At 38.7% G+C, this 13,436-nt stretch overlaps 1 protein-coding gene across 6 annotated transcripts in view; it reads left to right on the top strand.

Annotated features, from left to right (window-relative positions):
* hsf1 (heat shock transcription factor 1) overlaps nucleotides 1-11,428 on the top strand; it is a 33,046-nt gene extending 21,618 nt beyond the window's left edge. For 2 of the 6 annotated variants that reach the window (XM_036970585.1, XM_021559489.2), the window contains exons 10-14: nucleotides 4,284-4,358; nucleotides 5,071-5,176; nucleotides 6,045-6,098; nucleotides 6,678-6,738; nucleotides 10,183-11,428. In XM_036970585.1, coding sequence (XP_036826480.1) covers nucleotides 4,284-4,358; nucleotides 5,071-5,176; nucleotides 6,045-6,098; nucleotides 6,678-6,738; nucleotides 10,183-10,394 — 508 coding nt within the window. In that variant the 3' untranslated portion in view covers nucleotides 10,395-11,428. 6 annotated transcript variants of the gene reach the window in all.
* The last annotated feature ends 2,008 nt before the right edge of the window (nucleotides 11,429-13,436 follow it).

The raw sequence follows: 13,436 nt of genomic DNA, 5'->3' as shown, positions 1-13,436 counted from the left end.
TTGATAATCAGTCGTCGCATGCCAGTGGATGTCTGCAGCCAGCCCATTGCCCTATGCTTCTCCCCATGCTCAACCATCTCTATGTGTTTCACGTCACATTGCATCAAGAGGATGTGCTAGGGATTCAGAGAAGCTCCTCCACTGATGAACAGTTTAGGCAGCTGTTAGCGCTTTATGCTAGTTTAATACACACCATCGTTCAACAAGCTCTACATACACAACCCACTGGCCTTTCTCTGGTTTTTCTAAGTATACACTTCAAAGACTAGGCAAATAATTTTAAACCAAACATGGATTCGTTGGCATTTTAGACATAGTTCTGTTGATTTATTGCATTTCATCTTGGCTTTTTAGTTTTAGGATCCTGACTGTTGCTACTAACTGTACATAATAAGTTACTTGCCGTTTAATCAAACTAATGCTGTAAATCTGCATCTACAGATGTGTAGATTTATGGGCAGAGAAATGCAATTTTCAACTTTTTTTTACCTTTTTCTTTTTTCCTTTCTTGATGTTGTCTCAGTCATTGACTTCTGTGTCACTGTTGAGATGAGTTAAAATTGTTTTTTATTTTCTAGAAATCGTACTCTCTAATGGAACCTAGCCTGTACATTACATACAGTGCTTTCAGAAAGTATTCACACCCCTTTACTTTTCCCACATTTTGTTGTGTTACAAAGGGGGACTAAAATAGATTTAATTGTCAATTTTGGTCAACGATCTACTGAAAATACTCTTGTCAGAGTGGAAGAAAAATTCAAACATTTATTCATGATTAATGAAAAATAAATCACTAATATACAGTGCCTTGCGAAAGTATTCGGCCCCCTTGAAGTTTGCGACCTTTTGCCACATTTCAGGCTTCAAACATAAAGATATAAAACTGTATTTTTTTGTGAAGAATCAACAACAAGTGGGACACAATCATGAAGTGGAACGACATTTATTGGATATTTCAAACTTTTTTAACAAATCAAAAACTGAAAAATTGGGCGTGCAAAATTATTCAGCCCCTTTACTTTCAGTGCAGCAAACTCTCTCCAGAAGTTCAGTGAGGATCTCTGAATGATCCAATGTTGACCTAAATGACTAATGATGATAAATACAATCCACCTGTGTGTAATCAAGTCTCCGTATCAATGCCCCTGCACTGTGATAGTCTCAGAGGTCCGTTAAAAGCGCAGAGAGCATCATGAAGAACAAGGAACACACCAGGCAGGTCCGAGATACTGTTGTGAAGAAGTTTAAAGCCGGATTTGGATACAAAAATATTTCCCAAGCTTTAAACATCCCAAGGAGCACTGTGCAAGCGATAATATTAAAATGGAAGGAGTATCAGACCACTGCAAATCTACCAAGACCTGGCCGTCCCTCTAAACTTTCAGCTCATACAAGGAGAAGACTGATCAGAGATGCAGCCAAGAGGCCCATGATCACTCTGGATGAACTGCAGAGATCTACAGCTGAGGTGGGAGACTCTGTCCATAGGACAACAATCAGTCGTATATTGCACAAATCTGGCCTTTATGGAAGAGTGGCAAGAAGAAAGCCATTTCTTAAAGATATCCATAAAAAGTGTTGTTTAAAGTTTGCCACAAGCCACCTGGGAGACACACCAAACATGTGGAAGAAGGTGCTCTGGTCAGATGAAACCAAAATTGAACTTTTTGGCAACAATGCAAGACGTTATGTTTGGCGTAAAAGCAACACAGCTGAACACACCATCCCCACTGTCAAACATGGTGGTGGCAGCATCATGGTTTGGGCCTGCTTTTCTTCAGCAGGGATAGGGAAGATGGTTAAAATTGATGGGAAGATGGATGGAGCCAAATACAGGACCATTCTGGAAGAAAACCTGATGGAGTCTGCAAAAGACCTGAGACTGGGACGGAGATTTGTCTTCCAACAAGACAATGATCCAAAACATAAAGCAAAATCTACAATGGAATGGTTCAAAAATAAACATATCCAGGTGTTAGAATGGCCAAGTCAAAGTCCAGACCTGAATCCAATCGAGAATCTGTGGAAAGAACTGAAAACTGCTGTTCACAAATGCTCTCCATCCAACCTCACTGAGCTCGAGCTGTTTTGCAAGGAGGAATGGGAAAAAATGTCAGTCTCTCGATGTGCAAAACTGATAGAGACATACCCCAAGCGACTTACAGCTGTAATCGCAGCAAAAGGTGGCGCTACAAAGTATTAACTTAAGGGGGCTGAATAATTTTGCACGCCCAATTTTTCCGTTTTTGATTTGTTAAAAAAGTTTGAAATATCCAATAAATGTCGTTCCACTTCATGATTGTGTCCCACTTGTTGTTGATTCTTCACAAAAAAATACAGTTTTATATCTTTATGTTTGAAGCCTGAAATGTGGCAAAAGGTCGCAAAGTTCAAGGGGGCCGAATACTTTGCAAGGCACTGTAGCTTGATTACGTAGATATAACCCCCCCCCCCCCCCCCCCCCCCCCCCGGTGAAAAAACATTAGAATCACCTCTTGCTGCAATTTAAAGCTGTAAGTATGTTTAGGCAAGTGTCTAAGAGCATTCCATACCTGGATTATACAAAATGTTTCCTGTTATCTTTTTTTTATTATTCTTCAAGCACTGTCAAGTTGATTGTTGATCATTGCTAGAAATATATTTCTAAGTCTTGCCACTGTTCCTAGGCCGTCATTGAAAATAAGAGTTTGTTCTTAACTGACTTGACTAGTTAAATAAAGGTAAAAATATATATCAAATAATAGATTTTCAAGCCAATTTTTGTCAAAACTGTAACTAGGCCTGGAACATCCAATGTTGTTTAGTTAAGAGACTCCAGTGTTTATTTGGTCTTGTGTTTAAGGTTATTGTCCTGCTGAAAGTGAATTTGTCTCCCAGTCTGTTGGAAAGTTTGTTGGAAAGCAGACTGAACCAGGTTTTCCTCTAGGATTTGCCTGTGCTTAGTTGTATTCTGTTTCTTTTTATCCCCAATAAAACCTCCCTAATCCTTGCCAATGACAAGCATACCCATACAATGATGCAGGCACCACAATGCTTGAAAATATGAAGAGTGGTAATCAGTGATGTTATGTTGGGTTTTTCTCAAACATAACACTTTGTATTCAGTACATAAAGTTAATTTCTTTACCACATGTTTTGCAGTATAACTTAAGTGCCTTGTTGCACTTAAGGATGCATGTTTTGGAATATTTGTGTTCTGTACAGGCTTTCTTCTTTTCATTTAGGTTAGTAACTACAATGTTGTTGATCCATCCTCAGTTTTCTCATCACAACCAACAAACTCTGACTGTTTTAAGATCACCAATGGCCTCATGAGAATCCCTGAGCAGTTTCCTTCCTCGCCATCAGGTGAATTAGGAAGGACACCTGTGTCTTTGTAGTGACTGGGTGTGTTGATACACTATCCAAAGCCTAATTAATAACTTCACCATGCTTAAAGGGATATTCAGTGTTTTTACACATCTATCAGTCTTTGCGAGGATTTGAGAAAAAAATATCTGTTTTTTGTGGTTGAATCTGTGTTTTGAAATGCACTGCTCAAATGAGGGACCTTACAGATAATTGTGTGGGGTACAGAGAGATGAGGTAGTCATTCAAAAATATTTTTAACCACATAATGAGTCCATGCAACTTATTGTGTGATTTCTTAAGCACATTTTTACTCCTGACCTAATTTAGGCTTGCCATAAGAAAGGGGTTGAATACCTATTGACTTAAAACATTTCAGCTTCTCATTTTGTATTTTGAAAATATTCCGCAAACAAAATTCCACTTTGACATTATGGGGTATTGTGTGTAGATCAGTGACACAAAATCTACATTTAATTCATTTTAAATTCAGGCTGTAACAACAACAAAAAGTCAAGGGGTGTAAATACTTTCTGAAGGCACTGTATGTTGTGGCTTAATACTTTTTTCAGCAGGATTCCATTTTAAACCAGCAGCCATTCAATGTCCCTTTTCCTGTGGTACCAATGCCCCTTATCAGAGATCAGTATATAATGATGAGATGCTCATGTCTCCGCCCAATGGAAGTCGTCGACAAACTTAGGTCCAAAATAAGCCCATGGAAACACATTGGGTTTATTTTGAACAGATTTTGGCAAGAGTGGAAACCTCTTGCTTTGCCTCTTCCTTTCTGCCCTTATTCTTATTTTCAGCCAATGAGAAGCCGAGTAGCCAATGTGATCCCCATTCCTGGGCTCTAGTCAACCTATGGGGTGCAGTGTGTAGTAGTGCTATGATCTCCTCTCTCTCCAGCTGTTGTGCTTTTATCTTTTCAGTTCTACACAGATGTCAGAGGTCTCTCGCCTCTTCCCCAGCCCCTCCTCGACTCTACACCTCAGACCTCACCCAGGGTTAGCATTTCAGTTGTCCCACAAACCCTGTTATGTTGTCCTCCCCCCAGAACACTTGTTTGACGCTGCTGCCTGTACCTGACATTGTTTTCTGGGCTTGTTGCTGGTGGCAATCTGTCAAGCCTGTGTGTAATGAGAGAAATTAACAAAGTGATGTCTATATTGAGCAAATATATTAGATCAGTCATTATTGCGTATAATTTCTAATAATTTACCCTATCCCTGGATGTGACAACCTGTTCTCTTGGTCTACAAACAGATAGTGCGTCTCAATATTTGATAGGTCTCAGTATTTGGCACCAACTGAGAACATCATTATTGATAATTGATCATGTTTTGAACACACAGGCTTGAAAAAACATCTGATTGAGCATGTTTTGTCCAAATGTTAATCTATCTGCACAACCCCAAATGCTACCCTCCATTTAGGTCAAAGGTCAATCATTCTGTGAGTGTGTTTTAATGTGGCAGGCCCAGTGAACTGTAGGGGAAAGGCAGACTATTCCACGTTCTGGGGATCAGGCTCACAACTCGGTGATTGTGTGGCCCACTCAGCGCTGTTCCAATGGCTTCTGTTGCTCATATGAAATGAGTTGTGTTGGGTGATTTTACTACCATTTGTTTTAAACCGCTAATTTGCTTTAATGCGTGTTTAGTCAGGGAGATCTTCAGAAACGTATAAATATGAACCATGTTTTGTTTGTTGGTGTAGGAGTGAGCTGAGTGACCATTTGGACAGCATCGACAATGGCCTGGAAAACCTCCAGACTATCCTAAACGCGCAGTCCATCAATTTCGAGTCCTCACCCCTCTTTGAAGTAAGTTCAGGCTTTGTTTTTCTCTCCCAGCAACCGTATGGTGAGGCATTTACTGTGTGGGACACTGTGACTGGTCAAATAAGAATGTGCGGTGAGGTTTGTCACTCTGCATTTCTAGGTGACATTTCTAGGTGACATTTCTAGGTGACTTTTTTTTTTAAAGGGACTGTGGCTTTGTTGGTCAACTTGGTGTGAGGTGACTGTGACTACACATATAAAGTGTATGGTTCATGTTATGTTTGTGCACACTGGTTTTACAAAACGTCAGGATGTTTCTATGACACAGACTGACCAGGTGAAAGCTATGATCCCTTATTGATTTCACTTGTTAAATCCACTTCAATCAGTGGATTTTATAAAAAAATATATATATATTTTACCCTTATTTTACCAGGTAAGTTGACTGAGAACACATTCTCATTTACAGCAATTAGATGCAGTTAGAGACTGGTTAAAGAAGGATTTTTAAGCCTTGAGATGTGGATTGTACATGTGTGCCATTCAGAGGGTGAATGGGCAAGACAAAATATTTAAGTGCCTTTGAACGGGGTATAATAGTAGGTGTATGAAGAATGGCGCACCATCCAAAGGACATCCACTTGACACAAATGTGGGAAGCATTGGCATCAACATGGGCCAGCATCCCTGTGGAATGCTTTCGACACTTTGTAGAGTCCATGCCCCGATGAATGGAGGATGTTCTGAGGGCAAAAGGAGAAGGGGTTGTAACTCAATATTAGGAAGGTGTTCTTAATGTTTTGTACACTCAATGTATATTGTCTTATTCCTTGTGAATGTTATTATTGATATGATTCTGCAGAAAAACCCCAGGGGATAATCACATTTTCTTCAACTACTTGTCTTTCAGTTCTTCAGTTCTTCCCTGCCTGGCTCTGAATTCGACTTGGAGAGCCTTGACTGTGTAAGTTAGACAGATTCTAGACACAGCATGTACACAATCCACATTCTATGTACACAATGAACACCAAGCTAAAAACTACAGACTACATTATGAGTTGTGCATGTATAGATAAAACAATTTACAGGGTGATGTACAATAGGGGAAATATATATATATAAGGGTCTGTCAAAGGGCAGATGCAGAGGTGCTTGGTGCAAAGGGCAGGTGCGTGATAGCGTGATGTTCGTTGTGTACATAACATCTGGATTGTGTAATTCTGTGTGCAAAGAGCAATGTGCAGTTCTATGAGAGTGCAGGGTGCATAGTCCATGGATGAAAAGATCATCGTAGACAAGGTGGCTGGTTGGTGAGGGCCACGGCACGAGGGAAGAACCTGTTCAGGTGGCGGGAGGTTTTGGTCGTGATTGACCTGAACCATTTGCCAGAGGGTAGTCTTTGGGAGATGGGGTTGAAGGGGTATGGATATAGATCTGCTGCCGTAGCAGGGCAAGGGGATTGTGTCTTTAGCTATTTACTTCCTTTTGTATTGTTCATAAAATAAGCCAGTGTCTCACACTGTGGCCCCCTCCGTTTTTATAGATCCAGGACTTGCTTTCATCAGATTCACCCAAAGGGGCTGAGAGAAGTGACAACTGCACAGGTAAAAACTCCTAATATACTGTATATCATGCTGACTATGCATTATTTTGTAAATATTAATTTTGCTTTTATGTGACCGTGTTCTGATACTACTGCTACTACACAGTAAAATTGCAAGAGTTAATTCAACTCCCATGGAGTGAAATTCAACACCAGTTTGGGGTTTATATAGTCCCACCCCATTTAGTCAAAACTACTGTGGTTTCACACTTGTCTGTGTTTTTAATTCGCTCCCATGCCATTTTACACTTTTCTGTGTTTTTAATATGCTACCATGCCATTTTACACTTTTCTGTGTTTTTAATTGGCTCCCATGCCATTTTACACTTTTCTGTGTTTTTAATTCGCTCCCCTGCCATTTTACACTTTTCTGTGTTTTTAATTGGCTCCCATGCCATTTTACACTTTTCTGTGTTTTTAATTCGCTCCCATGCCATTTTACACTTTTCTGTGTTTTTAATATGCTCCCATGCCATTTTACACTTGTCTGTGTTTTTAATATGCTCCCATGCCATTTTACAATTGTCTGTGTTTTTAATTGGCTCCCATGCCATTTTACACTTTTCTGTGTTTTTAATTGGCACCCATGCCATTTTACACTTTTCTGTGTTTTTAATTCGCTCCCATGCCATTTTACACTTTTCTGTGTTTTTAATATGCTCCCATGCCATTTTACACTTTTCTGTGTTTTTAATATGCTCCCATGCCATTTTACACTTTTCTGTGTTTTTAATTGGCACCCATGCCATTTTACACTTTTCGTTGTTTTTAATTCGCTCCCATGCCATTTTACACTTTTCTGTGTTTTTAATATGCTCCCATGCCATTTTACACTTTTCTGTGTTTTTAATTGGCACCCATGCCATTTTACACTTTTCTGTGTTTTTAATTCGCTCCCATGCCATTTTACACTTTTCTGTGTTTTTAATTCGCTCCCATGCCATTTTACACTTTTCTGTGTTTTTAATATGCTCTCATGCCATTTTACACTTTTCTGTGTTTTTAATATGCTCCCATGCCATTTTACACTTTTCTATGTTTTTAATATGCTCCCATGCCATTTTACACTTTTCTGTGTTTTTAATATGCTCCCATGCCATTTTACACTTTTCTATGTTTTTAATATGCTCCCATGCCATTTTACACTTTTCTGTGTTTTTAATATGCTCCCATGCCATTTTACACTTTTCTATGTTTTTAATATGCTCCCATGCCATTTTACACTTTTCTGTGTTTTTAATATGCTCCCATGCCATTTTACACTTTTCTATGTTTTTAATATGCTCCCATGCCATTTTACACTTTTCTGTGTTTTTAATATGCTCCCATGCCATTTTACACTTTTCTGTGTTTTTAATATGCTCCCATGCCATTTTACACTTTTCTGTGTTTTTAATATGCTCCCATGCCATTTTACACTTTTCTATGTTTTTAATATGCTCCCATGCCATTTTACACTTTTCTGTGTTTTTAATATGCTCCCATGCCATTTTACACTTTTCTATGTTTTTAATATGCTCCCATGCCATTTTACACTTTTCTGTGTTTTTAATATGCTCCCATGCCATTTTACACTTTTCTATGTTTTTAATATGCTCCCATGCCATTTTACACTTTTCTGTGTTTTTAATTCGCTCCCATGCCATTTTACACTTTCCTGTGTTTTTAATATGCTCCCATGCCATTTTACACTTTTCTGTGTTTTTAATATGCTCCCATGCCATTTTACACTTTTCTATGTTTTTAATATGCTCCCATGCCATTTTACACTTTTCTATGTTTTTAATTCGCTCCCATGCCATTTTACACTTTTCTGTGTTTTTAATATGCTCCCATGCCATTTTACACTTTTCTGTGTTTTTAATTCGCTCCCATGCCATTTTACACTTTTCTGTGTTTTTAATATACTCCCACGCCATTTTACACTTTTCTATGTTTTTAATATGCTCCCATGCCATTTTACACTTTTCTATGTTTTTAATTCGCTCCCATGCCATTTTACACTTTTCTGTGTTTTTAATATGCTCCCATGCCATTTTACACTTTTCTGTGTTTTTAATTCGCTCCCATGCCATTTTACACTTTTCTGTGTTTTTAATATACTCCCATGCCATTTTACACTTTTCTGTGTTTTTAATTCGCTCCCATGCCATTTTACACTTTTCTGTGTTTTTAATATACTCCCATGCCATTTTACACTTTTCTGTGTTTTTAATATACTCCCATGCCATTTTACACTTTTCTGTGTTTTGAATTTCAATCATCTGACTACATTTTCCCTTTAGTACTTTACTACCTTTTTAACACTGTAGAGACTAAAGCCTCATTTGCATATTTCCCATTGTGCTATTTGAATGAATGATAATGTTACCACTGATTACCATGACATCTAATTCCTTATGTAAGCCAGGAGGAGGACATCCAACAATCTGAACTTTACATGAACCACAACCGGCTGTCAAAGTTATTGCTAGGCTGGAAGGTGTCATTTGAAAATACTACTTAGATAGTTGTTCCCGTTTACAAAATCTCGGTAACGCTTGCAATAAATCCAACCACTAACCCAATCTGTATGTTATTTTTCTTTGTATACCATAAGATCAATAATGACCAATGTATAAAACAAAGATATTGAAACAAACCATTCAAAATAATCTACCTGCAACAAAGCATGCTGCGAAATATGATAATGAGACCTCTGTCACTTCTTGCAATATGTAGAAAACACTCCAACATTTCCTGGTTGTTTAAAATTGTAGGTAATACTTTATTTGGATAGTCCGTCCATAGATGCTCTACAGACTATCCGTAACATTTCAACTCTCCTAACCTTAACTGTTACCCTGACTCTTATTCTAAACCCAACCGTAACCTTAGCAAGCAGTTGCTTATCAACAGATAGTTTGTTGATACTATGTTATCCAAATAAAGTGTGACCAAATTCTAAACCGTTTGCCTAATTTAAGTTTGTGACACAACTTTGGACCAATTAACCACTGTGAAATACTGTATTTTTTCAATAACCCAAAACATTGTATTTTCTTCTGTTTTAAAGCTTAGTATGTGAAAAACTAAACTTAAAAACGGGAAGCATGCAAATGGATCTACTGCTTTTCCGACTTGCTTTCAATGAGAATGACAGATGGATAACAAATTCCTATGTGGATTTAGTCGGATTGCTTAAAAACCATCATACTCCACGCATGCTACTCATCATACTACATAATACATACTACATACTGCGGAAATTAACACACTTGAATCAACCTTTAAAATGTCATAGTGAAAAAACATTAACACTTTCAATGTAATACTTCATGCAGTGTAAATGGGGCTATGGAAACTCCATAGATATCTAGTTAAAGTTAAATAAAGGTTAAATAAACTAAAAAGATCTCGCTGTCTTCATAGATCATAGTTTCATGTTTTTCTATGTTCACTAAAGCAGGGAAGCAGCTGGTCCAGTACACCTCCCAGCCAATGCTACTGACTGACCCACTGACCAATGAGAATGGCGGAGCGGACCTCCCCACTCTGCTGGAGCTGGAGGGGGACTCGTATTTCACCCAAGACCAGGACCCTGAAGAGGACCCTACCATCTCGCTCCTCACTACCGACTACCACACAGCAGCACCAGACAAGCCCGAACTATCCTAAAGCATTTTTTTTTTATAAAGTGATGTATTGCAGTGTTTTGTTTTTTGTCATTATGTTAATGTACAGATGATGAAAAATCAACCTGTTAAAACATGTATTATTATGGTGTTCATTATTCTCTGAGCTATTGATTTTCATTCATTTTAAGGCTTAAACTACGTATTGAAAGAATTTTGCTTAGATGAATCAAACCAAATGTTCGACTTACGCTACTGGCATGGTTTATTCAGCCCATGGAAAGGACTTCCTGGGTTGAATTATCTGTGATCTTACTGGCGGACACAAATAAAGCTCAATCATAATCATTACTAGGTCAAGTTTTAAGCATTGTTCACCAAGCTCCTTTAATTATTAAAAGTGGAAGTATGCAGAATATTTGTTTTGTTATACCAAGTGTAAAGATCGAATACATTTCAAAGGTGTGTGTGTGTGTGTGGTCCACTAGACTCCACCTGAATCATTTCTCTCTCGTCAACTCTGTTCTTTTAGACTCACTATCCAAGGGATGTGGCTTGACTGTTTCATGAGAAAAAAAAACGGTTTTTGTGTTTCTTTTTTTTAATGTTTAGGTTCTTGCGCTTTCACTTATTGATATAAGGATTGTACCTTAATCATCATTTTTTAAGTGTTTGAATCTTTGTGCTGCACCAATATGTTGTTTTATTCACATTAGATGCAGGAAGTGTTTTCTTTGACATTTTCCCTTGCATAATTCATAATGGAATGCTGTTGGTATTTCAGCACCTTATAGTTCTACTTTCGTATCTAAGATGGTTTCATTTTATTACTTGTTGTTTAAAGAACCATACATTAATTTATTTTAGACAGAGTTCTCCAAAACACCAAATACTACTTACTCTAGCCCTCAGAAGTGTCAATGTTCACATGCACATAGTCTGGATGACAAAATCATATTGATTTTTTTAATACTATAATGAAACATTGAGTATTGAATGGCAATTCATATTTTTTTCTTTAAGCATTTTTTCTTAAAGACTAGATGACCAACTGTCAATAAAATATTACACGTCAGACAGCTGAATGGCATTGAGTTTTCTAGTAGATAACCCATCTGCCTTTGTTCACAGTTAGCATTCATGTCTTGAAATCAAATCGAACTGATTTGGTTTAGATTTCTTGAAACCAAATCCACTGACTTAAGACTGGCCCTTTGTACAAGTGTACAATAGACTGCTTTTAAGATGCTTTCTGTATGTGACAAGAGATTGACATAATATCCTGGGTTAATCCTTCTATACCAGCCAGCACATCCCATTATGTGGATTGCTTTTTGGGATAGAAATGATTTGAATTTAAAGCAGGATTCCATGTACAGTGCATTCGGCAAGGATTCAGACCCCTTGACGTTTTTCCACATTTTGTTATGTTGCAGCCGTGTTCTAAAATGGATAACATTTGTTTTTTTCCTCATCAATCTACAGACAATACCCCATAATGACAAAGCAAAAACAGTATTTTGTTAATGTATTAAAAATGCAAAACTGAAATATCACATTTACATAAGTATTCAGACCCTTCACTCTACTTTGTTGAATCACCTTTGGCAGTGATTACAGCCTCAAGTCTTATTGGGTATGACACTACAAGCTTGGTACACCTGTATTTGGGGAGTTTCTTCCATTCTTCTCTGGAGATCCTCCCAAGTTCTGTCAGGTTGGATGGGGAGTGTCGCTGCACAGCTATTTTCAGGTCTCCAGAGATCTTTGATTGGGTTTAAGTCCAGGCTCTGGCTTGGCCACTCAAGGACATTGAGACTTGTCACGAAGCAACTCCTGCATTGTCTTGGCTGTGTGCTTAGGGTCGTTGTCCTGTTGGAAGGTGAACCTTCACCCCAGTCTGAGGTCCTGAGCGCTCTGGAGCAGGTTTTCATCAAGGATCTCTCTATACTTTGCCCAGTTCATCCTTCCCTCATTCCTGACTAGTCTCCCAGTTCCTGCTGCTGAAAAACATCCCCACAGCATGATGCTGCCACCACCATACTTCACCGTAGGGATGGTGCCAGGTTTCCTCCAGATGTGACGCTTGGCATTCGGCCAAAGAGTTCAATCTTGGTTTCATCTGACCAGAGAATCTTGTTTCTCATGGTCTGAGAGTCTTTAGGTGCCTTTTGCCAAACCAAAGTCATGTGCCTTTTACTGAGGTGTGGCTTCCGTCTGGCAACTCTACCATAAAGAACCGATTGGTGGAGTGCTGCAGAGATGGTTGTCCTTCTGGAAGTTTCTCCCATCTCCACAGAGGAACTCTGGAGCTCTGTCAGAGTGACCATTGGGTTTTGGTCACCTCCCTTACCAAGGCCCTTCACCCCCAATTGCTCAGTTTGGCCGGGCGGCCAGCTGTAGGAATAGTCTTGGTGATTCCAAACCGCTCGCATTTAAGAATGATGGAGGAAACTGTGTTCTTGGGGACCTTCAATGCTGCAGACATTTTTTGGTACCGTCCCTTGACACAATCCTGTCTCTGAGGTCTACGGACAATTCCTTCAACCTCATGGCTTGGTTTTTGCCCTGACACGCACTGTCAACCTTCAGACCTTATATAGACAAGTGTGTGCCTTGCCATATCATGTCCAATCAAATGAATTTACCACAGGTGGACTCCAATCAAGTTGTAGAAACATCTCAAGGATCATCAATGGAAACAGGATGCACCGAGCACCAAGTCTCATAACAAAGGGTCTGAATATTTTTGTAAATAAAGTATTTCTGTTTAGTTTTTTATAAATAAAAAATAAACATCCAAAAACCTGTTTTCACTTTGTTATTATGGGGTATTGTTTGTAGGTTGAGGAAATGTTTTTATTTAATCCATTTTAGATTAAGGCTTTTAAAGTTTTTTTTAACAATGACGGCCTACACCTTCCAAAACCGAATGATGCTGGGCCAATTGTGTTCCGCCCTATGGGACTCCCAATCATGGCTGGTTGTGATACAGCCTGGAATCGAACCAGGGTGTCTGTAGTGACACCTCTAGCACTGAGATGCAGTGCCTTAGACCGCTGCGTCACTTGGGAGCCCTGTAACG

The sequence above is a fragment of the Oncorhynchus mykiss genome, chromosome 32 (genome assembly GCF_013265735.2).
Source record: "Oncorhynchus mykiss isolate Arlee chromosome 32, USDA_OmykA_1.1, whole genome shotgun sequence".
Lineage (NCBI taxonomy): Eukaryota > Metazoa > Chordata > Actinopteri > Salmoniformes > Salmonidae > Oncorhynchus > Oncorhynchus mykiss.
This window is presented reverse-complemented; position numbering and strand designations above follow the sequence as displayed.